The sequence below is a fragment of the Portunus trituberculatus genome, chromosome 37 (genome assembly GCF_017591435.1).
Source record: "Portunus trituberculatus isolate SZX2019 chromosome 37, ASM1759143v1, whole genome shotgun sequence".
NCBI classification, from domain to species: domain Eukaryota; kingdom Metazoa; phylum Arthropoda; class Malacostraca; order Decapoda; family Portunidae; genus Portunus; species Portunus trituberculatus.
Genome location: NC_059291.1, coordinates 8,126,035 through 8,153,417, shown reverse-complemented (window position 1 = coordinate 8,153,417; position 27,383 = coordinate 8,126,035). Strand labels below are relative to the sequence as shown.

The 27,383-nt window shown below is 39.5% G+C and overlaps 6 protein-coding genes across 6 annotated transcripts; 4 read left to right on the top strand and 2 right to left on the bottom strand.

Moving 5' to 3' along the window:
• Positions 1–1,234: 1,234 nt before the first annotated feature.
• On the bottom strand, positions 1,235–9,362 carry LOC123514354 (alanine--tRNA ligase, mitochondrial-like). Its single transcript, XM_045272222.1, is given in 16 exon segments — positions 1,235–1,519; positions 2,002–2,187; positions 2,466–2,616; positions 2,914–3,062; positions 3,321–3,569; positions 3,861–3,973; positions 4,476–5,114; positions 5,117–5,238; positions 5,676–5,891; positions 6,018–6,151; positions 6,563–6,707; positions 7,080–7,271; positions 7,502–7,647; positions 7,922–8,095; positions 8,799–9,005; positions 9,203–9,362. Coding segments are annotated over 16 exon segments (3,051 nt in total). The 5' UTR covers positions 9,206–9,362; the 3' UTR covers positions 1,235–1,294.
• Positions 9,363–9,654: 292 nt separating this feature from the next.
• Positions 9,655–13,406, top strand: LOC123514357. Its single transcript, XM_045272227.1, has 2 exons — positions 9,655–9,749; positions 11,245–13,406. Exon 2 carries the CDS (start codon positions 11,295–11,297, stop codon positions 12,426–12,428), a length of 1,134 nt encoding a protein of 377 aa, XP_045128162.1. The 5' UTR covers positions 9,655–9,749; positions 11,245–11,294; the 3' UTR covers positions 12,429–13,406.
• Positions 9,700–19,955, top strand: LOC123514356. Its single transcript, XM_045272225.1, has 2 exons — positions 9,700–9,729; positions 16,398–19,955. The coding sequence occupies exon 2, from the start codon at positions 16,447–16,449 to the stop codon at positions 17,605–17,607; it is 1,161 nt and encodes a 386-aa protein (XP_045128160.1). The 5' UTR covers positions 9,700–9,729; positions 16,398–16,446; the 3' UTR covers positions 17,608–19,955.
• Positions 13,514–19,955, top strand: LOC123514358. The gene has a single exon (XM_045272228.1). The coding sequence runs from the start codon at positions 13,514–13,516 to the stop codon at positions 14,636–14,638; it is 1,125 nt and encodes a 374-aa protein (XP_045128163.1). The 3' UTR covers positions 14,639–19,955.
• On the top strand, positions 15,008–16,171 carry LOC123513956. Its single transcript, XM_045271451.1, has one exon. It carries the CDS (start codon positions 15,008–15,010, stop codon positions 16,169–16,171), a length of 1,164 nt encoding a protein of 387 aa, XP_045127386.1.
• LOC123514359 (iron-sulfur cluster assembly scaffold protein IscU-like) lies at positions 19,453–25,737 on the bottom strand. Its single transcript, XM_045272229.1, has 4 exons — positions 25,420–25,737; positions 22,187–22,411; positions 21,610–21,688; positions 19,453–21,140 (listed from the first exon to the last, which is right to left on the bottom strand). The coding sequence occupies exons 1-4, from the start codon at positions 25,516–25,518 to the stop codon at positions 21,052–21,054; spliced, it is 492 nt and encodes a 163-aa protein (XP_045128164.1). The 5' UTR covers positions 25,519–25,737; the 3' UTR covers positions 19,453–21,051.
• Positions 25,738–27,383: the final 1,646 nt, after the last annotated feature.

The window sequence follows — 27,383 nt, the reverse complement described above, 5'->3', positions numbered from 1 at the left end:
CGACTCTTTTTTTTTTTTTTTTATTCAAGCTTCTACTAAAGTTTTTCTTCTTTCTTCAGTTGCTTGGTATAGGTCAAATCTTATCATTTGATAAAGGTTTCTAAAACTTGTTGCCTTTCCTTTCCATAAAGAGTTAGAACCTAATCCTTTCCTTATAAGATGTATTGGTATATTTGTACTCTGCTCTTTGCTTATGATCATCATTCACTTTCTTCTCATGTGGCTGTCCTTTTCTGCTAAATACTGCTTTTTCCTTTCAATACTTAGCAAGGTTACTAAATGCACTTTTTTCTCACAAGTGATCCAATATTCACTTTCCTTTTCAGTCTGAGATAAAACTTACTCTCCCTCCACGCATATATGTTTAAATAAAGTACAGTTTTCCCTTTCCTTCCTACCAAACACAGCTATTGCCCTTTTCCAAAGTGAAGTATTGTTGACTCATTTCTCTCCCACACACACAGCTGCCTTCTTTCTCCAATGTGTACTGTAATCAATTGTACCCTTTTCTCCCATGACAAGTGTAAAGGTCAGCCTGGCGAGTGACTGGGTGACTGCTTCATAGGGAAAGAGCTAGATGGCATAAATTCTGGCATAGGTGAGAGGTACCTATAATAGTATTTCATTGAGTTCTATGTGACTGTTCACCTTTACAGAGTGAGACTGAAGCTATCCAGACTGAGTAATACATCAAAAAACATCACTGGAAAAAAATAAACAAAGTCTTCCATGCCACAGTTATAGTCTCACAAGAAATATGATAGAGCAGTATTAAAGTAATAAGACAAGACATAACCTGCTTGACTCAAACTCTGTAAAGATGGAATTAGGTAAGAACAAGCACCACACACACACAAACAAACATACAAACACGCACACACACACATCACTTATTCATTGAGACCTTTGCATGTTCCCTGTTGAGTTTATCTCCCTTCACTGTGCAATAGATATGTAAAATTATCTATGGTAATATGTACTGTACTATCATATTTAACTTGCAAAGCTCTACCAAGTGATGCAAGAGAGAGAGAGAGAGAGAGAGAGAGACCATACAGACTTTAGATACAATTATCTCCCATAATCACTCCTTGCCCTCATACACTACACCACTCTGTCCTTCTAATCATTTAAATAACTCTTCTTTTTCCACCACATCTAGCATACTCAAATATTTTCCCTTAATCATCTCACTTCACACCTTTCCTTCCACATGGCCAAGCAAAGCAATGTAAAAACAAATAAGTACATTTATTCAAACACAACACTGTACAAGTCTACCTCTGAGAGCCACTCAAGAACTCTCCCCTGCATGGATGGAAAATTTCTCTATATATTTACTAGAAGCCTGAAGAGCCTCCTGCAGCTTCTCCTGGAGAATGGAAGGCCTCAGCTTGGGACTCCTGAGGTTGGCCACCAGTCTGGAGCTCTTGTCAGGGGGTGTCTCAACGCTTCCCCCAACTGACTCCTGGACACAGCTGAGCCACTTCTGTGCTGAGGCTCCCTGCCCTGCCATATCCTGCATCACACAGGAAGGAAGACACTAAATATTTTTTCTCTCTTTACAAGTTGAGGAAATTTGACAAGAGCAAGTTAGTTCCTAAAAAGACTGATTGATTTTTTCCTTACATCTGAAAGACAGTGGCCAGGAGCCAAAAGACACTATACAAAATGTTCATAGAATCACTTTTCCCACCAAAACTATCCAAGTTATTTCTTTTACATGCAAAAGAGACTGACTAACAAAGTAAAAATAAAAAAATCTGGTCAACTGCTACTCCCACAGAGCAGAGATAAGAAAGTGTTTATGCAATGCCAGTTTAGTTCCAGTTGTATCTTGACACTCCTCTACTATGTTGTAGTTTTTTAGAGATTTTCATTCATAAATATCAATTCTGCATTCGTACATCAAAGCAAAGTATTCATAAAGTACAACACTTCTGTACAGGACTACAGTAGTACACACAACATGCAAAAAAAGGGAACCACTTTTCTTCTCACCTCTGGCAGTGTGCATCGAGCCATCACCATCCCATTAGTTTTCACCAGCAGGAGTACGGGGCGGTCCTTGGCAATCTTGGTGGCCTGCCGCAGCTTGGGCTTGCTGGTGCCAAAGTCTGTCTTCACCAGGTGAATGATGGCACCAACTGGCTGTCTGCTCATGATGTCCTTCACTTCATTGGCCATCTGAGACAACACTTGACATCATTACTGCTGTCCTTACTCTGCAATACCTACAATTGATCTATATTTTGTTAAGTAAGAAATAATATTAGCCAGGCGGTGAAGAGGCTAGGAGCGTAAATAATGTATGCATGAGTGTGTGGTGTTTTGCCTGGGCCCTGCGTGTAATCCTGCCAGCCTGAGAGATAAATCTAAATCCTGAACTCCTTTAGTAATTGTGTAACCATTTTATGAACTTCAGTCTTCATGAAAAGTTATAGATAAAAAGAATTACCACTCACCTCCACATTGGCATCCACCCTGATGGACTTCTTCAAGAGTCTGGCCAGGTCCTCCACAGCCTGGCTGATGAAACAGCGAGCCAGGTGAGGCAGCAGCGAGGCAGACACATCGGCATGCCACTCCTTTATCTCCTGGTCAAGGTGAAGTAGCCTGGACAAAGAACTTAGTCAGGTATTCTTTTTCCTTTCTAATATCAGTACATAATGAATGGTATGGGTATGTTACTGTTCATGTAAGAGTAATACTACTCTGTAGAAATAAGGAACAAAACAATGCCAACACAGGTGCCAGTCACTATAGAAAGACATAAAGGATCATCTAGAGCTGGATGATAAGTGTTTTGAAGCACATAGCAAGTAAGATATGTTGTAAGTTCCTATAAAAGATGACCAGTCTGATTCCCCCAGCAAGGTGGACATGATTGGCCCTACAACAAACATTCCTCACCTGTCCTTTGCTCCTGCACTGGTGGCTTCAATAACCAAGCGTTTCCACTCCTTCACCTTCTGGAGGGCAGCCGCACCATTGCTTTCTGCTCTTGCCGCCTCCTCCCCACACAAGCCACGTATCCTTGTGTTGCTCTGCCCGGCTTTGCTCTGAAAAATACACATCATGACACATTCTTCCAGTCATCACAGTATTGTTGCTTTCTGTGGCCATGTGTATCAGAGAAAAGTTATCACTGTAAGAGAAGAAATAATAATGAAAACATGTGATGATAGAAAAAAAAAAAAAAACTCTATAGAAAGAATATGGCAGAGTTCATAGGGAAGTGTTGTGGACTGTTTTAAGACTGAGATAATATTCCTTGAACAAAAAACTAAAGGAATTATAAGAAGTTGAAGGTCTCTTACAACACTCTCAATGACAAAGGTGCCAATGTGTGCTGTGTTGAGGAGATGAGTGCCACAGCATGGCTCCATGGACTCCAGGTAGCCCGCTTCACCACCCTGCATGGCACTGTCCCTCTGTGCCCTGCTGGAGATGACATGCACAAAGTAAGGGTACACCTCCCCAGGCACCAGAGTCACACTGCCCTCCTGCAGCAGCTCCTGGAAGCCGATGGTCCTGCGATGGATGGGGCACCGCTGGGCTATCCAACTCTGTATAGAGGAACGAATGCTAAAAGTATTAAAATCACAAGGCCCCACAGGAGCTACAGCTTCAATGCATGTAAGTCTGGAAAAGAGGAATATTATACTCTTTTCTGAAACACAAGTCATTATTTGTATGTGACCATCTGGTATTTACAATTAGTCCTAGTGGTTAGCTTTTTTCCTATACAGGACACCAAATCAACATTTTGTATATTCTTAAATAAGGTGATTTCTAACCTAACAACCCTATACAGATTACAGTGACAGGAAATAAATACATATATAGAGTGAGGTCACCTTGATGAGGTGCTGTGCCTCAGTAAGGGCTGAGGGTGTGAGGGTCTGGTAGGTGTGCAGCTGTAGGAGGAGGTAGTCAGGAGTCACTCTGGAGGAGGTCTGGCATGACACACCTGCAACACATCACACACACATCTGACTAACTGTTCACATCACTGCTAATACTTCACCATTCTATCTCAAATTGATTTAGAGCTTTCTGAAGAACATTTCTATTCATTTTAGCAGGTGAAGATCATAAAGAGGTGCAATTTTAAATGGTATTCCCATCACTTCATTTGAGTTCTGAAAGGAAGAGAAATTTAAATGACATTGTTACAGCAAAAGATAAACATCAAAAATAATTTCCATAGATAAAGCAATTACACAAATATTACCATACGAACATAATTTTCATCAAGTACAAATCTATTATTCTGAATCTTAAGAACCTGCAAATCTGCTTCAAAGTAAAAAAAAGTAGTTAAAATGTGTTGCCTAACTTTTCTTGCTGGCATAAAAAACACTGCCTGCATTAAAACAGTGATAAGTGTTTGGACAAAGAAAGTAAAAAAGGATGAAAAAAACTGCATAACAAAGTCACAAAATAATGCAAGTCAAAGCTACCACCTTTACCTGTGATGGCCTTGATGACACTGTTGAGGAGATGTGTGGCTGTGTGGTTCCTCATACAACCCATCCGTGGCATCTCAGATATCCTGACCACAGCTGTGTCTCCCACTGCCACCTCGCCACATTCCAGTGTGCTCCAGTGAATGAGGTAGCCACCAATGTTGTCCACAGAATTCACTCTCAACTCTGCACCATTTGTCTCCAGCCAGCCTGTGTCCCCATCCTGCCCACCTGCCTCATGATAGAAATTGGTTGCCTCTAAGATGACACCAACATTTGCATTGCCTCTGACTCTTTCCACTCGGCTACCATCCACAACCAATGCCTGGATATTTGTTTTGACAGGGGGAAATTCATAGCATCCTTGAGAGTCAGTGTTATAAAGATATTTAGCACTGTCATCAGTCAAGGGTATATTTGATGCATGGAGGTCTTGCAGTAACCTTCCATCTTTGTTCACTTCCATGCCATAGTAAGCCTTCACTTGTCCCTCTCTTGCCCTTTGTCTGGCCTCCTCCATGGCCGCCTCAAGTCCCTCCTCGTCCACCACAAGACCATATACTTGGGCAAGCTCACTAATCAGAGCGGTACTGAAGCCGTAGGTGGCATACAGTTTGTGTGCCGCAGCACCGGGAGTGTGTTGCCTTGCTCTTTCCATCTGTGCAGATGAGGGAGCATGTCTTCAATGCCTTCAACACTTCTTGGTATGTGGTAGCAGGTAACACTGGCCAACTCTGGTCTTTCCAAAACCAAATCTTTCCAGCCTCTGAAATGCACGTAAAAGTATTGAATTTTACTTTCATCACATTTCTGTATACTGTCAAGTTTCCTCATAATCTCTTGACTATCATAAAATTTCTATATGAACCTTTACCATATCCTACTTGACATATTAATACATAAGAACATTTTTCTTACATGTAGGTCATGTCTGACTTTGAAGCATGATGGAAATAGTACTAAGAAATTATTTTGAAGGCACAATGCATATATCACACAAAGTTAGGTATTTCTGATGCCACAAAAGTTCAGTTCATAATGACATCAAACACTAAGATTTGTAATGTCCAAAGAACATACTCAAAAAGAGAGAGAGAGAGAGAGAGAGAGAGAGAGAGAGAGAGAGAGAGAGAGAGAGAGAGAGAGAGAGAGAGAGAGAGAGAGAGAGAGAGAGAGAGAGAGAGAAACACTCCCTCAGCACACCTGGACACATCCTTCTGAGTGTCATAGAAGGCCTCCTCCTCGTGCTGCAGGACAGTGGTGATGCGAGGCAGCTGTGTCACCAGCTCTGGATAAGCCTGTCCCAGCGTCTCAGCCACCACCCCAGCAAGCTCCCCTAGGCCACCATGCCCCCGTGTGAAGCCAAAGTGCTTGCAGCCGATGGAAAGGGAGCGCTTGATGATGTGGTTGAGATTGTAACTACAGAGTAAGGGCACACACTCAGGATTATTATGCTATCTTGCAACTGTCTCGCAGAATTAATTGCTATAAGCAATGTAATACAATTCACAACCCAGTATTTGCAACAATGAGAAAGTGACTCACCATTCCTGGGGGAACATGCCGTCGGCCAGGCACACCGTCACCATCCGTGCGTGGTCCGCCAACACCCGGTACGCTGTGTCCAGGCACTGGTTATCTGAACTGAAGCCACCACTGTAGGCTGCTCTGCCACTCATCTGTCCAAGCATATTTTCCCTCTATGTAAATACGTAATATAACTCTTAATGCAACATATATGATTCCTTTCACGGAGTATCTTCCACTACTATGGATACACAAGAGTTTAAGTGATATCCATCTTGATACCACATGTTAAACAAATGACTAACACAAAACACCACTCCTTTCAATTACCTTTTGTATCACACAAGGAATAAGATGCATGTATTCTTTAATCCTGACCACCAAATGTGCAGTGAAGATTAAACTTAAAATTCTACTTTATACCAAGTAATTCTAATATTTTGCCTATGAATATAACATTTTCAGTATAAAAATCCAATCATATGAAAAAAGTTAAAAAGCTGTGTTCCAGTACCACTCAGCAGTTGTGAGGGTGGTCAGAAGGAAAATGGAATGGAACAAACCCTCTGGATGGCAGAGAATATTGGCATGAAGAGATCAGTGTCATAGTTAGAAGACTTGTTGTTGAGCACTGCTGTGATCCTCTCCAGACCCATCCCAGTGTCAACAAAGTGGGTCCCTAAGTTCCGCAGGCTGCCATCTTGTAGTCTGAAGATAACAACTCAGATTAGTGAACAGTGGACTGATTTGAAATGTTAGAGTGCCTTACAGAATACTGAATGTCTTTTTTGGAGTATAAGTGTACAGAGACCAAAATGTTAATGTGAATGTAACTATGTGGTTGTCTTGCCTCTGTTCCTGATGTATACTACACTGATGTATAAATAAGATTTACACATATAGCTCTCTCTCTCTCTCTCTCTCTCTCTCTCTCTCAACACACAACCCTCTCTTAATGTTGAAGCCCAGCCAGTTTCACTTCACACACAGTCACTCAAGAAGTTCTTCACTGTGCAGCAGACAGCACTCCTGCAATGGTTCACACACCAGCCAAGCCCTGAAGCATAACTACCACACTACCTCTCAAACTGGATGAACACTATATTCCACAGCTCTATCAGGTCCTCCACTCCAAGATTGACTCTCTCCCCAGCATAGTGGCGACAAAGACGGTCAAAGTGAATTTCAGTGCAGGGACCACAGGGTCCAAACATTCCCATCTCCCAAAAGTTGTCCTTCATGCCAAAGGGAAGAATTCTCTCCTCAGGAACACTGCAATAAATACACATTTCATTTATTACAATCGGTTTCACCAAGATTTTTTTACTTTACTGGAAAAAGAAAAATAATAACAAATGAAATCAACAAAATTATGGAGTTGATATTTACTAATTTGCTAATGAAAAACTTGATACTTGTTGTCTCCTAGCCTTTTATAATGGTCATATGGACATTCCTTACACATAATGCAAATAGAGCCAAGCCTGTCAAGTGCCACACACCCGATACCCCTCCAGATGTGCTTCACCTCCAGGTCAGCCTCCAGACCCAGCTCTTCATCCCCTTTGAAGTAAGTGACATAGAGACAGGAGGGTGGCAGCTGGTACACCTCTGTCAGCAGTCTCCAAGCCATAGCACACGCCTCCTCCTAAAACACATCATCATCATATTCCAGTAATTATCAACTGCTTCTACATATCAACATTTAACATCACTCATGCCAGTCCACACAATTTGCTTTGAATCTCGTACAATCCCAGCCTTTACTGGAAGAAAAACTAGTAAAAAGTACATTAAACAACAAAAATATTGTCTTTCAGTTACTTCTAGTAATGCCTGCCAGCTCAACTTTACAGAAACTTGCACAAAATGGTAGAAAGAATAACTTGGGTCTTTGCTATCAATTTTTCTTTAATACTAACCTTGAAATAATCGCCAAAGGACCAGCTGCCCATCATCTCAAAGAAGGTGTGGTGGTAGGTGTCAGTACCCACGTCTGCCAGATCGTTGTGCTTCCCTCCCACACGCACACATTTCTGGCTGCTGGTGGCACGACTACACGGCCGCTCAACCTCTCCAAGGAACACTGGCTTAAACTATTGAAATAAATAAGTAGCATGATCAACTACACCAATGAATATCTGTAATTTGTTCTAAAACACTTCAAGAGACTTCACTTTCAGTGAAACTTTTCTTTCAACTTTTATTGTCTTTAGTCAAAGTTAGTTACCATAATTTTATATAAGCTAACTGGCAAAATTTCTGATTAAAAATTGGGATGACACCGGCTAATCTGGGATGTATTGTAACCCTAGGCTTACATACACTTCATACCATTACTAAACTGCCACCACTACTTACACATGTAAATAGAGTATAATCAAATTAAAATTCACAAGAATTTTCCATGAAATGAGATGGCGGTAAGTGATGGTACCACGACATAGCCGGGACAAACAGGAGGGCTGTTGGGCCTGTATATTGTGCCTGACACCACGTAGCCTGACAATCACCAATATCACCCGCACCTTATCTTCACTCTCTCTCTACAACAAACTCTACAAACTGGTCAGGATACTGAGACAGGAGTTCAAAATCAAAACTGTCCTAGCTAATCTGGGATGTAAGATAACCCCAGTCAAAGCCCCTCACATTTAAAATAGAAATAATAATAAAGTCACAAAACAATGCATTTCAAAATTGTTAGAAAACATTTGTAAACTATACAAAACGATGATCTTACACTATGTGTAGCATCTGAGATCTAAAGTTAAGCTGAATGATTAGGCAAGCACTAACCTGATTCATGCCGGCATTAACATAGGTGAGTGTGCGGTCATTCCAGGGCACCACAGGGCTGGATGACACAACGTGATGACCCTGATTCTCAAAATACTGCAGAAAGGTGCTTCTGACTTGGTTTGCAGGCCAATGCAGCGCCCGGCCTGCCACCACCCACCCCGGGGCACCCCACGCCACCCTCACCATCCCTCGCCCCCACAGTACCTGAAACGCATCGCATCTGTATGACTGTTTAAACTACAGACGGCAAAGACATTAGGGATCCGTATAACTCATAAAGGTAACTCCTCTCTGACTATCACAGAAAAAAAAAACTATTAACTGGTAACTGCATCTGGATATAAAATATAATAGTAAAGGCAACAAATACTCTTAATAACTGGTAAACATCATGCCCTCACCATCACTGTTCTTGGTGGAGAGCAGTGGTGATTCAGTCTAAGTATGGCAGTGGTCGCCTAGCAGTGTCCTGGGAGGCGCGGTATTCGGCATCCTTGGATCAGCTGTGTTTGTTGTCACATGTGCCGTTCGCCGTCCTGCTTGAGCCGAGTAACCCGTCTCTCCTCCCCACCCCCTCCCCCAATTCCCGCAAACATCGACCCCCGCCCCACCCCATCAAACGTCATAATGCAACGTGGAGAGAGAGAGAGAGAGAGAGAGAGAGAGATAAGCTCTGCACAACATTTTGGAAGATAAGAAAAGAAAAACGAAAAGCCACAACGCAAATATACCTACCAATATTTTCTTTCCTTTTTTTTTTTTCGTTGGGAGGGGGGGACGTGGGGGAAGGGTAAGCAAATTATCCATACATGTTACTGATATCTTATTGTCAATTAACTAATCTTATCTCTCTCTCTCTCTCTCTCTCTCTCTCTCTCTCTCAGAAGCACAAGTCATCCTGAGAAGGCTGTACTGGATGGTGAAAGCGGTAAGCAGAGATCAACGCAGGTAAAAGCAAAGCCACCTCCACGCCGAGAAACATTGTCTACCCCTTCCCTTCATCTATCTATTCTCACCCATATATCCCATCTACGCATCCACCCACCCATCCTTCCATCCATCCATCCACCCATTTATTCACCTATCCATCTCAGTCTAATAATCCCCCCATTCATCTATCAGTCTATCCATTCCTTCCATTCATCCATGTATTCACTCACCCATCACTCATTCACTCATCCATCCATCTATAAATACAAATGCAAGCAATGTGTCTTGGTGTGGACAAGCCTTAACCTATGAAGAGAATATTCAGTGTTCTTAAATTTAGTCCATCTTGAATCTTGATTAATTTTTAACACCTCACAAAGTCCTTTAACTTTCAGTATTCCTTGTCACATTACAATAACCTTCAACATTCCCTACCTAACCACTCTCTACTGTGTCCTTCAACTCTTTTGTCACATATTGCTATAACGTTCTGCATTTCCTGCAACACAGTATGTATATATTACCCTTTAACATTCCCCAGTCACATTAATTTTTCTAACTGCCACATAAAGTGCCTGGCTGCAGTGTGCATTGTCCTGCCCCCGGGTGGAAAGATTTCATGGGCAGGCCAGGTTGCACCATGCCTTGCCATCACACCATATGACAGCCCTCCCATGTGGGACAAATAATGACTTGTTAATGAAAAATAAATAAATAAGTAAATAATGAACTGTTATCTTGATAGAAAGATTAGAAGATGTATGTCATAGAAAAGTGTCAGTTATCATTGAAGTCAGTAAAATCAACTGAGGTAAGTGACGGCATGCCCTCCTGTATTACCAAATAGTACTTGTACACAGAGATAATAGTTCATTGTCAGATGTTCACACTGACACTGAGAATGTGGTCAATCTATAGTGTCATAAAATGTTTCCATATTTCATTATTGCTTTTTCTCAATGCACAAGCTTAGGAACACTGTGAGTGGAAGTTGTATGGTGCGAAAGCAAATATAGCTATACTAACACTAAGTATTAAGTACTTGGATCTTCCTCTAAGTCAATGTTATGTCAGTCTCACAGCTGTGCAACACCATTAAAGAAGTACAAGTTAAATAATAATCAAAATCACACTTTGATCTCAACCATGACTGTTGAAAAAACTGAGAATATGGCAACACGTCAGGTTCTGGAAAAACAGTGACCCCATGAGAGGCTGGCAAAGGCTCCTATTCAGTTATCTTTACAAAATTATTAATTTCTGATGAATGATGCTAGGATTCAAAATACTCGTACTTGAGATAGTGAGACAGAAGGGAAGCCATACTGTATACAGATGCTGTGCATTGTATAAATCTGCAGTAAATTTGAGGTTGTATTTAATTTTGTACAATATAAACCATAGAGAGCATGACAAATGAAGCTAATTCTTGGGTTTATTTACCTACAATAGAAATTCAGATCTAATTTTCAAGAAGGATATCACAAGAGTACTAAGAGTTGATAATTTTCAGGCTCCAGTCGCCATCCATCAAGATAAAGTTACTGACAAACCATATACAGAATGGAGTACTCACCTGTCACACCACTTTCCTCACCAGCAGAAGTTACCCAGGCTTGGGTTGAGCAGGTGCTAAGGCACAAGTTGGGCTCCTCACTCAAGCTCAATTCCTGGTCTGTGAAATTACCAGAGACCAAGAATGGATACCTGAGTGAAGTGTGCTTTATACAGGCCTACTTCTCTACCAAAGAGGAAGCACCAGAGGAAAAGCTGTCCTTGTTTGCAAAATTCATGCCAGAGAGCGAGAAGGCACTTCAGGATTTCATGAAAACTTGTCGCTTGGCAGAAAGGGAGGTTGAGTTCTATAAACATGCCTTCTCAAGGGAGTTCAGGGACTTTTGTGAGACCAGTGGCATGCATCACCCAGTTCCTAAGGTGTACTGGGCTGGACTTGAGGACAGCAAGATGACAATAGTTCTTCAAGACTTATGTAGTGATGGTCTTAGACTCTCAGCACCTATGGAGGGCAACTCCCTCAAACAGATCAAGTGTGTCTTGGCCACAGTTGCAGTCATTCATGGCTCAGGCATTGCCACTATACAGAAGCAGGGAAAACATCCTGGAGACATTCCTCTTGACATGTCTCATCTGTCACATTATGTCACAAAAGGTATCAATGCACAAATCAATTTATTTGAGGGAACACCCACTGTAGACATACTGAGAGCTCTCCTTCCCAAAGCAAGTGAGCTTTTCTCAGTGCCAGAGAAGCACCCTTTTCTGAAGTCAATCATCCATGGTGATCTTTGGGCTGCTAATGTGATGTTCTCACAGGATGACCAACACGCTTGTATCTTTGACTGGCAGTTTGCTTGTGTTGGAAATATTGTCTGTGACATAACAACTTTGCTTCTGATGAGTGCTGAGATGTCTTGCTACACAGAACACCTGACTGAGATTCTTGAGTGTTACTGGAAGTGTTTTGAGCAGTCACTTCAGAGAAATGGAGTCTCAATTGACGTGTCATTCCAAGATTTTGTTTGTAATGTTGAGTTGATATGGATGTATGGGTATTCATTCCTGTGTGCTTCCCTGCCAGGCTTGCTGGAAACCCACATCACTGAGGACCGTGTCCGAGCTGTTGTCCACTTCCTAGAAGAAAGGGGAGTGTTCAAAAAATTTCTGTCTCAAAGATAAAAATGTATTGAATTAATTTTCGGTCTGTTACATATTTCAAAAGACAACATGGGAGAGACAACATGAGAACGTGTTTAGAAAGTCTATCCAATTGACAATAAAGATGATGAAACATTAAACCTTTAATACATGTATGTATAGAAAGAGAATAGTAGGCATGGACAGCATAGTGTGGATTTGTACAGTAAGTAAAAACCTTGAACTTCAAAGACTAGTATGGCTCAAAAACTGCCCTTTGTGTTTGTTCACATTCTTGGTGTCTCAAGTGCTGTGTACCATTGCTTTGTAGTGAATGTATATTATGAAAGATGACACAACAGCATACTCTGATTTACCTTGTAAGACAATATTCACCAGAATAACTTGTCCATGATAAATGAGGAAGACATTAATTTTTGTTTAGTGATGAGGTTTCCATTAGAAACTGAAACACGGGTATCATTATTGTCATAATCATCCTTACCAATATCTCACTTCAAAAGCTGAGTATGCTACTATATGAAAAATTGGTAACTGTACACATGTAAGTCAGAGAAAAATTTATAAAAGGGTTATTCAGTTTAGAAATGTTCATAGACCTTTGTTGCTTTTTTTCTGTTGCCTTGAATTAATACTACATTTGACAATACAAAAAGGTCATTTTCTGATGCAACTTGATTTGGTTCCCTCTTGACCTCCAATCATCACTGTGTTGATGTGGTGCATTATTATGAATTCAGTGGTGCCCATTCTTCTTCCTTAATTCTTGAAAAACTAAGAATTTATATTGAGAGTTAAATCATGATAGTGAGCAGCTCCAACCCTTGACAGAACACGAAGGTACAGGACAAGTCTCCTGTGAGCCACAATGACCGCTGTGGCTCAAATGGTTTAGTGAAATTTGGCCAGTCTTCATTTTTATGCCACTTCTCTTTAGGGGTGATTTGTCTTGAAAATTTTATGTATATGACAAACTAAATAAAAGATTACATCAAATTATTTAGACAGTTTTTAACTGAGACATCACAAGGGTACTAAAGAATCAATAATTTTCAGGCTCCAGTCACCATCCATCAAGATAAAGTTACCGACAAACCAAATGCAGAATGGAGTACTCACCTGTTACACCACTTTCCTCACCAGCAGAAGTTACCCAGGCTTGGCTTGAGCAGGTGCTCAGGCACAAGTTGGGCTCCTCACTCAAGCTCAACTCCTGGTCTGTGAAATTACCAGAGACCAAGAGTGGATATATGAGTGAAGTGTGCTTCATACAGGCCTACTTCTCTATTAGAGAGGGAGCACCAGAGGAAAAGCTGTCCTTGTTTGTAAAATTCATGCCATATGAGAAGGTGCTTTTAGATGTAATGAAGAATTGCCAGTTGGCGGACAGAGAGGTTGGGTTCTATAAACATGCCTTCTCGAGGGAGTTCAACGACTTTTGTGAGACCAGTGGCGTGCATCACCCAGTTCCTGAGGTGTACTGGGCTGGACTTGAGGACAGCAAGATGACAATAGTTCTTCAAGACTTATGTAGTGATGGTCTTAGACTCTCAGCACCTGTGGAGGGCAACTCTCTCAAACAGATCAAGTGTGTCTTGGCCACAGTTGCAGTCATTCATGGCTCAGGCATTGCCACTATACAGAAGCAAGAGAGACATGCTTGGGATATTCCCCTTCGTATTTATCACCTAAAAAATTACATAGTTGATGGTATCAATAAACAGATAAAGATATTTGAGGGAACACCTACTGTGAACACACTGAAGGCTCTCTTGCCTCTAACAAGTGAACTCTTCTCAGTGGAAGATAAACACCCTTTCTTGAAATCAATTATCCATGGTGATCTCTGGACTGCTAATGTGATGTTCTCACAGGATGACCAACACGCTTGTATCTTTGACTGGCAGTTTTGTCGAGTTGGAAATATTGTCTGTGATATAATGACTTTACTTTTGGTGAGTGCAGAGGTGTCTTGCTACACAGAACATCTGACTGAGATTCTTGAGTGTTACTGGAAGTGTCTTGAGCAGTCACTTCAGAGTAATGGAGTCACAGTTGATGTATCATTCCAAGATTTTGTTCATAATTTTGAGTCCATGTGGATTTATGGCTATACTTTATTTTGTGCTGGCATTCCTGACTTACTAAAGAGTCATATCAGTGAAGACCGGGTCCGAGCTGTTGTCTACTTCCTGGAAGAGAGGGGAGTGTTCAAAAATTTTCTTTCTTAAAGATTAAGAAAAGAAAGGATTTATTGAATTTATGTATATATGTATGTCAAAAAAATTATAAAAAGGGTTATCCAGTTTGAAATGTTCAGTGGCCCTTAATTTTTTTTTCCTTGAATTGATCCTGGAATTTATAACACAAAAAGGTGCTTTGTCAATACCTTGACTTGAAAAACTAGGAATTTATATTGAGTTTAGTCATGATAGTGAGCAGCACCAACCCTTTACAGAACACTGAAGGTGCAGGACAGGTTAATCAACAAATTATTCAGACACAGTTTTTAACTGATCACAAGGGTACTAAAGAATCAATAATTTTCAGGCTCCAGTCACCATCCATCAAGATAAAGTTACCGACAAACCAAATGCAGAATGGAGTACTCACCTGTTACACCACTTTCCTCACCAACAGAAGTTACCCAGGCTTGGCTTGAGCAGGTGCTCAGGCACAAGTTGGGCTCCTCACTCAAGCTCAATTCCTGGTCTGTGAAATTACCAGAGACCAAGAGTGGATATATGAGTGAAGTGTGCTTCATACAGGCCTACTTCTCTACCAGAGAGGGAGCACCAGAGGAAAAGCTGTCCTTGTTTGCAAAATTCATGCCATATGAGAAGGTGCTTTTAGATATAATGAAAACTTGTTGCTTGGCAGAGAGGGAGGTTGAGTTCTACAAGCATGCTTTCTCAAGAGAGTTCAGGGACTTTTGTGAGACCAGTGGCGTGCATCACCCAGTTCCTGAGGTGTACTGGGCTGGACTTGAGGACAGCAAGATGACAATAGTTCTTCAGGACTTATGTAGTGATGGTCTTAGACTCTCAGCATCTGTGGAGGGCAACTCTCTCAAACAAATCAAGTGTGTCTTGGCTACACTTGCAGTCATTCATGGCTCAGGCATTGCTATTATACAGAATCAAGAGAGACATGCTTGGGATATTCCTCTTGATATTTCCTCCTTTGAAAATTATGTAGTTGATGGTATCAATAAACAGATAAAGATATTTGAGGGAACACCTACTGTGAACACACTGAAGGCTCTCTTGCCTCTAAGAAGTGAACTCTTCTCAGTGGAGAAGAAACACCCCTTCTTAAAGTCAATCATCCATAGTGATCTTTGGGCTGCTAATGTGATGTTCTCACAGGATGACCAACACGCTTGTATCTTTGACTGGCAGTTTTGTCGAATTGGAAATATTGTCTGTGATATAATGACTTTGCTTCTGATGAGTGCCGAGGTGTCTTGCTATACAGAACACCTGACTGAGATACTTGAGAGTTACTGGAAGTGTCTTGAGCAGTCACTTCAGAGTAATGGAGTCACACTTGATGAATCACTCCAAGATTTTCTATGTAACTTTGAATCCATGTGGATGTATGGCTATACTTTCTTTAGTGCCTCTCTTCCTGACTTACTTAAGAGTCATATCAATGAAAACCGTGTCCGGAGTGCTATCCTCTTCCTGGAGGAGAAGAGTGTTTTCAAAAATTTTCTCTCAGATATTTACAAACAAGGAATAAATAAAATAGGGAATGTGTGAAGAGCAGTACAGTTCCTTCCTTTGCATCATCACCACTCATGTGTAATAATTGTACTGGGGAGTTCATATGCTGGTTTCATATTTGTGACAATATAATGAATCTTTAGAGTAATGCAGTATTAGACTTTTTTAGCTAACTTAGTCACTGGTTTTCTCTATTAGTTTTGTAATTGTTTGCATTATACAAGAATTGCCATCAATACTAGCACATACTTCCTTTTTTCAGGACGGTAATGCCCTTTCTCTAAATAACATTAACAAGAAATATTGAAACCATGGATTTACAACCTTTAGAAAGCGACAGTGATATAACTCAGCTGTGGCTGGAGAAGATGCTGTCTATCAAGATGGAATGCAGCATCAAAGTGGCTTTCTGGTCCTCTACTGTGCCACAGCAACGAGAAGGTTTCCTGAGTGAAATATCTTTTGTCAAGGTGCAGTACACTTTGCCAGAAAGTGATGAGGTGCAGGAGTGTAAGTTGGTCTTCAAGTTCTTGCCACAAGATCCTAAGCTAGTCCAGTTTCTAGCCAATGGTGGACTGGCTAAGCGGGAAGTTGAATTCTATCAGTTTGTCAGCAGCCCAGACTTTCAGGGGATCTGTGCAGAGAGAAGCATTGTCCCACCTGTGCCAGAAGTCTTCTTTGCTAGTTATTCAGACTCTGCCATCACCATTGTTCTTCGTGATCTTAGTGTGGATCAGTATAAGAGTGTATTGATCAGAGACGGCAGCACACTGGCTCAGACCAAGACAGCACTGAGGGCCATGGCATTAATTCATGGTGCTGGCATCCTCTACCAGCAGCAGCACCATGAAGGGGGATGTCTGTCACCCTTGGCAAAAGAGTTTAGCACAGATTTTTATGAACAATTCTTTGTGCCTAATATGGTCACTATGGCAGAGATGTACACAGGTACATCTCTCGCTGAGGTGTTCAAGGCACTCACTCCCCTGACAAGACACATTCGTTCTATTTCAAAGCGACATCCACTACTCAAGACTGTGGTGCATGGAGATCTGTGGGCTGGGCAGCTTCTATACTCTGCTGATGAAAGTTTAGTTAGCATTATTGACTGGCAGTTCTGTCACCTGGATAATCCTGTTGGTGATATCATGTCCATGTTCTTCATGAGCACTGACCCTCAGGTGCTGGAGGAACACCTAGAGGACATCATGCAAGACTACTGGGCTGCCCTCTGCCGGGTGGTGGAGGCTGGTGGAGGGGAAGTGGGACTCACCTTGGAGCAACTGATGGCTAATGTGGAAGAAATGTGGATGTATGGTTTTATGTTCCTGGTAGTCAGCATCCACGACTTTCTTGGAAGTGACAACATATCAAAGAAGAGGCTGCTTGGAGCCTTCACCTTCCTTCAGAAGAGAGGAGTGTTTGCAAAGTTTCTAGCAGAGTTTAAAAATGAGGGAGCTGAGGATCAATGAAATCCATAATTGTAGATACATTGTCATTGACAAGATATCTGATGTGGCAAAACAATCCACATTGTTATGGTGGCTGTAGTCTTTGAAGGTACTCTCTCAAATTGAGCTCTGCTCAGATTCCAATAAATTTTTATATATACAGCTTTTTAATATTTGCAGAGAACTTTAAGACGAGTGAACTATTAGTATAAGGACAACTACCATAAGAGGAATACTGTAACCACTGTGCATTACATCAAAATTATGTGACTTCTTGTGAAGATGATTTATAACATCAGAAAGTCATTTTAAGATCATGAGCAGTATTTTGTTACTTTACATCAGTATTAGTCATGATTAACAATAATTGTTGTTTTAGTTGAAGATCTGAGTAGATATTTATATATTAAATTTTAGATAAATGTATACTGTTTGTAATATAAAAGCTTACAAAAAAAACTCCAGTAATACTCAAATAGTGATGATGATACAAAGGAAGCAACACATTCCATCAACACCAAACATTCATCTCACCCCTATTCTGTTCACCTCTCTAATGCAAGAAGTAACCAGTATTCCCAATGATCCATCCCTTTCTCTGGTAAACTCAGGAACTCCCTGCTGCTTCTGTATTTCCATCTTCCTATGACTTGACCTTTTTCAAAAGAGAGAGAGACTTCAAGGCACTTATCCTGCGGCTTTGGCTGATGCTTATGTCTTTGTGTAGGCCTGGCACCTCAGAGGGTCTTTTTCACTGTAATTTTTGTTTCCATTGCTGGCACACTTAAAAACAAAAAAATATTTATTACCACTGTCATTATCACAGTATGCTTCTAGTGCTCAGGATGTTATGGGAAAGCAAGATCTAGACTTAGAGGTAATAATAGTAAGAAAAGACATTCATGTAAACAGGCCACTAAATCAATTAGGCACACAAGCTTAGAAACAAAATATGCCAACCTAAATAAATTGCAATCTTCACTAACCTTTCCATTGATAAATTATTAAGAAGCTTATTCTACCTCTCATCCTCATCTCATTGGCTACATTAAGTTCAACAAAGCATCTGTCAGACCCTACAAACAATAAACTTGGAAAGCCATTTGTCATCCACAAGGCCACACTTGGACCACACTAATATACAACCTCACTATCAATTTGTGTGTGTATAATGTATATATTATTCCCAGGGATATTTTTGTTACTGTAGATTAGTATCTACAAGAAGCAATCATTAAAAACAACGATTTCTCATATATACAATTTGTATTAAATATACTAATTTCAACAAATATAAGTCTATGTGGCTGTGAAAACTATGAACATGTACCTTTCTATAGATGTAACTTCAGGCTCTGAATACAAGTGATGAAGTGTTATTTTTCTTCAGTCTTTTATATCAGTATCAGCTGAAGGCAAGTTTGTAAATGCAGTTTAAAAATGTAGTCATTGTTAATACATGAGTAAGAGTTGATGAACCATTCCACTCACTGGGATATGGGAAACAATAAATCTTTAAAGTTTTTATGTACCTATTTGTATCTGTAACCTTACTGTTCCATTTCCATTGTCATTTTGTATCCATGGTAAGTTCACACTAGAAAATTAGACATCAAATGGATAATTTATGAAGATTCTTTGTTATCAAACATCCAATTCCTTACATATAAGACCAGATTTGTGTCATGCTTTTCCTTGGATACTTCATACAACACTTGGTGAACAACAAGCTATAGGAGTAAAATAAAGAATTAAATAAATCGGCATGGCTCGACAGAATGCTAACCAGACATGGCCAACACAACACTGCAGAAAGGAAACTTCTCACCAATCATGTCCAAAAAATGGGACACATATACAACAACAGTGGATTGAAAATATATACTATCAACAAAATGATATACATACATTTATCTACACTGAATTATCTATGTTGTACATCTATTATAAAAAAAATACATATGTACAGTTGCCCAGAGTAGAACATAATGACAATCATTTTCTATTTTATTTTTAGACATGTAATTAATTAGTGGGACTGATATACATGTACATGCTGGTGTATCACTTCTTATTCTACTTTCACTGTATGAAATAATCAGTTCCAACACATGACAGGAACTCTATGAAGCTGGAACTTATCAAACTGAATATACTCTATTGATCACAGACATTTTATGGAGCTGGAATTTTTCAAATCCAATTTACAACACCAGCAATGACTTACATCTAATTAGGTAGGCTGTAACAAACCTAACAGAGAGAGAGAGAGAGAGAGAGAGAGAGAGAGAGAGAGAGAGAGAGAGAGAGAGAGAGAGAGAGAGAGAGAGAGAGAGAGAGAGAGAGAGAGAGAGAGAGAGAGAGAGAGAGAGAGAGAGAGAGAGATTAATTCATACTATACTAGTAATTTCCAAACTGTATGACTATCACCAATACACCACCTAATTTTGCTAGGTAGGTAAGTGTTCCCAGATTTGTGCCTTTTGTTAAGGCTGTGCTCTAGTGACTATATCTCTGGTGCACGGTCAGAGTTCAAGATGTGCCTTTAGTGTAGTGCATCACTCACCACAGAAAAGAGAACCACTGTACTAAATACGTATGGTTCATGATCTCTGTGATGTTTAGCATCTAAGATCATCTGTTTCATAAATTTCTGAGACAAAACAACTTCCACATACAGCATAGAGAAATCAGAAAAGAGTCGAGCACGAACTAGAAGCAACAAACCAGAAACTCAAGGCACCATCACACTAGCACATTTTCCATCAACTCTTGCTTCATTCCGTCTGACGTGGCAAGCTCAAAAATTGTTGGTGGTAATGGTTGACAAAAATGTACTAGTGTAATGGTGCCTTAACTTGAATCTCAATACTTTATGAAATTTTAGCTAAAACTTCACCTATGACTTGAAAACAGTACTATACATAAATTGTATTATTCCACGACAGATGTTCATTGCCATTTGCATATAATACAACCAATGAATTGACATATGGACATAATGAAAGGTACAGTAAACCCTACATATATCAAACTATATTGAAATAAATTTCTGATTTCATAAATATATCAAAATATCAGAACAAAGGATGAGAAAAGAAGCACAGAATGAGGCAGCCACACACTGTCTCAAAATGAACTTTACTCTCGTCTCCTGTCTCTCAACTCTACTACAGTACACTGCTTAGGCTTGATCAGTTACTGTATTTGACGTCACGAACAGATCCTGACAGTCTATAGCAAGTTTTAGCGACAGGTGTCAAAGTTTTGGTTACTGTTCATCATGTGTTTGAATTCCCACAGGAAGTTTCAGTGGAAAAGTGCTAAGTATTGGTAATCATCCAGCCTAGATTCAAATTCCCAAGGTAAGCTGATTGGTTAAACTTTCAGCTTCAACAATACCAGATTTCTGCTAGTTAGTTCAATATATCCAGAGTTTACTATACAACTAAATAATCATACAACCTACTGCTTCTCCTGCTTCACTTTATCCTTGGAGGACTGCTTGATCTGATAGTCACTTAGGGCTGCCTTGATAGCATCCTCAGCCAGCACTGCAAAGAGTACAACACACTTACCACAAAGAAGTACTGCACAGTAAGCTAAGGTGGTCTGAAGCATACTACATAAAAGAATAAAGGGTAGATATGAACTTGTCACTCATCAGTAAACAGTTTTTAAGGGACAAAGACAATTGTGAAAAACACTCATGGGATGGAAATAGCCTTCTTATCTTAATAATATATCTTCAAAACCAGAGTGTGGTAACTTATGATTTTATCTTCTTTGTCAAATTTTCTCCAATATAATAAGAAAGATCACTAAAATCTCAAAGGCAAGGAGAGAGAGAGAGAGAGAGAGAGAGAGAGAGAGAGAGAGAGAGAGAGAGAGAGAGAGAGAGAGAAATATATTGCTTATGTTTAGGTTCAATATCTTTTACGATAAGTAACATCATTCTAAGAAAAAAAAAATAAATAAAAAAATAAAAAAATAAAAAAAATTAAAACTACAGAAAAAACTTACTGGAGCAGTGAAGTTTGACTGGTGGCAGCTTGAGCTCCTTGGCAATGTCAACATTTTTAATCTTGAGAGCTTCGTCAAGCTGTAAAAGATAAAGACTGCATGAAAATCTGAGATGGAGTAAATTGCTGTTCTGAATCTTGCTTCATACATGCAAGTGGGCCTTTTTTTCATTTTATGTTGCCAATGACCAGTTTTTTCTGTTATACAAAGAAAGGTAGAAAAACATTTAAAACGGCAACTGTTGACATGAGACATGCTGGCCAACTCTCCTTGTGGCTGCACTTCATAACAATAGTGGTGTGTGCTTTCTATCATTACCCTCTTCTCAATTCAACAATCTTTCAGAAATGCTTTGTCTGTCACCAACAGGAGTCATCTTAGTCACCATCTTGTTCTCCTCTCTCCTACTGACATTCCCTTTCTTATAAACTATAACAATAATAATACTAACAACAATAAGAAGAACAATAATGACAATAATAATAACAATAACAATAAAAGTACAAAAAATGCATTCATAACTTGTTCTATATTCATTCATCACAATATCCTCTTTTTACAATTGGCTGCAACTCACAGTCTTGCCCTTGACCCACTCAGTGGCAAGGGAGGATGAGGCGATGGCCGAGCCACACCCAAATGTCTTGAACCGAGCATCAATGATCTTGCCGTTGTCGTCCACCTTCACCTGCAGCTTCATGACGTCCCCACACGCAGGTGCGCCCACCAGGCCTGTTCCCACTGTCTTGTCGTTCTTGTCGAGCGACCCAACATTGCGTGGGTTCTCATAGTGGTCGATCACCTGGGCAAGTGAAAATTAAGACCAATAAGCAAATTATAGTAGGTGTGTGTGATTTAATTCTGAGATATCCTTAATTATGAAGCTACTGGGACTGGTCAGTGGTAGTTTGGGGACTGTGTAGTTACTGTAGTAGCAGCAGGATAACAACTATGTATTGTTGTGGTGAGATACCATGACAAACAAATGGCAGACCCAACTGCTACAGACTAAGCTTCTATACAGTAAGTCCTTGTTTTACGATAGTTTGGATTACGATAAATTCACAGATTTGATAGTTGACAATCACTACCATTTTTTCAATCTATGATAAAAAAAATTGCAGTTACGATATTAAAAATTCCCGCCAAACTTGATGCTGTGATTGTGCTGCCGCACCATGGCCAACTACGAACTAGTCACTTTCGCGCCGCCACTACAAACACAGTGAAACCTTGTGCTCAGTGATATACTTACATTACCATATTTTACGGCTTACAAGACGCACTTTTTTTCCTAAAAAATACCCTGAAAAATACTAATGCGTCTTCCAAGACGAATGTTGTATTGTAAGGCAGCATCCAACCTCAAGTGAGCTTGGACACTTGACAGATAGCGACCTGGATTTGTATGGTGAGTCATCACATTATGATGTTAGCTTAAGTACAATTTAATTTAGCCTTTTATATCATGTAAACTCAGTACTTAGGTGTTACAATTATTTCCAATACCATAATCCCTCCTGCAGCTTACTCAGTGTGTGGAGAAAACGGGCCGCTCCCTCGTCCCATTGCAACACACACATACATGCACACGAACCCACACACATCATGCCAAGTGCCTTTATACCTTTAATAGTAGAACATCCAAATGGCTTACTCATTCAAGCAAGAGTCAAAACTCCACTTGTGAATTGTATTCACATTGATCAAGCCTATGAAGCACGACTGCAAAATAAAATAAATACAAACTGCAGCACTGACGCGTTCGGATTCGGCGATCAGACAAGTGATTCCGTAATGTAAACAACACATCCAAAACATGCCGTCGCCCGCCACTAAAACAAGAAGAGATGGACTGTTTCACACCTATGGTGTTTTTATTTACATAGTTTTAAATTTGTGGTGAGTGCTCCAGCAAATTTGAAATGAGTGCTGAACCAATAGTGTCTTGCAGACTCCTTGCTTCTTATGTTTTTGTGTTCAGTGGTCAGGTATATGGTGAATGCGTTCTTGTATGAGAATTATTTTTTTTTCTTAGAAATTTCTTTCAAATATTAAGGTGCGTCTTCCAAGCCGTAAAATACGGTATTCTCCGCATTTAATACCAATCCCTGTCCAAAACGTTGCAGAAACGTAATTTAGATTGTGGTGAAGAGGTGCTTAAGGTTAAACGAGCCAGGAAAAGTTTAATGTTGGAAATGAAGCTTGATATAGTCCAGAAGGAGCTAGGAGAAGGTTTGTCAGCCATTAGCCATTCCCTTAATTTATCTCAGCAGCAGTTAATACTTCAAGCCTGCAGGTGAAATTACTCACAAAACATCAGGAACCCATTATGGATCGTATGGAGTTTGCTTAAAATTTGGATCGACAGCCAAACATGCCTGCATGCCCCACTCTCATTGAGCCTCATTTCTGAAAAGGCCATGTCTATTATTGAAACTATGTTTAATTTTTTTTTTTTTTTTCGGTAATACATGGCTTGTCCAATTTGTTTACTTTTTTCGATTGACTTCCGTACAAAGCTGGAACTTATTCCTATCTAATACATGTAAAAACGGGTTTGGTTTACACTAATTTCGCTTTACGACAAGGTTTTAAGGAATGTATTTCTACCGTAAATTGGGGACTTACTGTACTTTGTTGAAACACGTGACTTTGCAAAAAGAAAAATAAATAAATAAAATAAAATAAAATAAAACAAATAAATAAATAAACAAATAAAATAAATAATAATAATCAAATAAGAATATCAGTTACTTATGCCTAAAAATTAATTATGCATTTCATCCAAAAAATCTAAGCTAAAAAAATTCAGTAAATGCTACACATGCAGTATAATGTGTAAAACTTCCATAGTAACTACCACAAACACTGATACTCCCATTGACACAAGTGTGCTAGACAGATATAGGTTATAATCATGTTTAGCAGGTGTGTGTATATATATATATATATATATATATATATATATATATATATATATATATATATATATATATATATATATATATATATATATATATATATATATATATATATATATATATATATATATATATATATATATATATATATATTAACAAAATAAATAACAAAAAAGGCACAATAGATATCTATACACTAGGAGAAGTGCGTTAGACAGTTAAAGTATCGCACTGCACCACTTGGCTAACACACTGGTCCCTGCCTGCATTTCCTCACTTGTTAACCAACTCGCTAGTATCTCCAGAGTTTCACCACCTTGTCCTTTCTGGACGAAAAAAAAAATTTTTCTAATATATTTTGCCTTGCTTTTAATTAAAATACCACTTGTTTTGGGTGCAAATCAACCAATTTTTTTTTACAGCCCCGAAACATCTTATGATTTGCATAAAAAAAATTGGTAAATTAATTAAAAACAAGCCAAAATCTACCAGAAAAAATTAATTTCGTCCTGAAAAGAACCTTATTTAATCTAATCTAACCTAACCTAACTAAACCTAACCTAAAAGGTTGCACCTAGTATATATAGGGTTCAAAGTACTCGTAATGAGCTCTATCTCTTGAGGTGGGTGAAAAACATGTAGCTGATTGAGGTGAAACTCTGGAGTAATACCAAAAAGACACAATAGATATCTATACACTAGGAGAGGTGCGTTAGACAGTTAAAGTATCGCACTGCACCACTTGGCTAATACACTGGTCCCTGCCTGCATTTCCTCACTTGTTACCTAACTCGCTAGTGTCTGCCTGACTCACCGCCCTTACGATTCTCTAAGTGCTTGCCGGTCTGACACATTTCCCTGACACGGACTCCAGCAGGCCACCCACCTTGTCATGGTAGTGGGCCACAGCAATGGTAACTGCCTCCCGTCTGCCGTGTGGGTGTAGCAGGGGCAGGGAGCGTGAGAGGGCCCGTGCAAGCGACATGTTTACACCTCTGCCTGTTATAATTCCTCCTCTGGTCTCTTCTTCGCTCGACTTTTCCCTTCCTGCTGCTCACAGTGATTCCTCCTATGTTTCACTGATAATTATGGAGCAGCTAAATTACACGAAAAGTGTTAACTGATAATTTAACGAGGACAGCTCCCAGTAGCCTTGACTGTAATATTACAAGGCTGACGGTCACGATACTCGACGTAAGACAGTGTGGGCCGTCTTGCCATAGGTACTGTACAATAGGGATACGCTAAATTTTCAACAAGTCTGTGCTATTCAGAAAAAGATATGTGTATTTTCTTTTCTTTTAAATCTGAAGAATACAAAGACAAGTGTATGATTACAATGAAACTTCCATATATCGAAATTATGAAAGTTAACAAAGTGAAGACTATGTTCAGCCATCCAATAAGTTGCCCTTGCAAATATTTTCTCTAGAATAATAAGTAAATGTGTATTACGAGATATGATTTATACTTGATAAGTTATTGCAGACACTGAAGAGAAAGTAATCATTAGTGGGGGTAGAGCGACAGTGACAGCTACATAATAGGTTATCCCAAATTACGTAATTTCGTCGTAGAATATTCTACTGCGAACATGGAGGTATTATAGCCTAATTATACCTCAATGGTATGCAACATTGATAATAAAACTATATATAAATGCCAAAAGGTTTTCATGGACTTTTCTATCTTGTGCTGGTTCATAATTAATTCAGATGGGTGCAATATTCTCCTTACTAATCTTACGAAATTTCGCTGAAAATCCCTAAACACTTTGATAATACAATTTTGTACAGCAATGTTCATCCTTCCTGTCAAGATGGTTGTGAGATTATAGTTGGTGTGCGTGCATTAAGTGAATGCCGATCACATTCTATAGGTGTCAGCGCAATTATTGCCATGTACAGAATATTATGTAGCACACTCGCCTTTAATCACATACCGGTACCTAACACGAGCATAGGTGCAGAAAATTTGATAGGTGGTAACGCCGTCACCACATATAACTTCCATTTTATTATATAACCTTAATAATCAATGCAGCCGAGATTCATTAACCCATGCTACATCCACACATACCCAAACCACTTAAAACACTCAAAATCAAACCCAAACAGACTTAAAACACCATGCAACACCTCACTATACCAACACACGCATCCCAAACTCGCTAATAACAAACAGTATATACGCGAAAATCACTTCCACACACGCACCCAAGACACCCCACTCACTCCCAAACCACTTAAAACACTCATAATTATCACAAAACATACTCAGAACACCATGGAACACCTCAAATTACCCTCAACACACATAATTTAACAATCACTAGAAACACCTTAATTTACACGAAAATCACTCCCCCACACACCGAAACACATTCATAAGACCCCGTCACACACACCCGAAGCTTTTAAGATACTCAAAACTAATCCAAAACACCATACAACCCCTTAAAATCCTTCGAAATACACTAAGAACATGTCCAAATATTCAAACACCTCCAAACCACATTCAATATAGGTACAGTACGTGAAATATACCTAAAAAAACATCTAACACACACTGAAAACATATTGAATGTACCAAAACATAATTGCAATCCCCAAAACACTCTACAACACTACCAAACACACCTTAAAGACCCTAAATATACACAAGAAATATCAAAATGCACTATAAAGGACAGCATGATTACAAGGGCGATTTAGCTAAATATTGTGTCTTGCCTGTTCCTCCTCTTCTGCTTTTTTTCTCCTTTCTTCGTCGTTTATGTATTTTTTATTCCTTCCATTACTTACCTTTACACGCCTGAGCCTAGAAACACTCAAAACACTACATATTAGG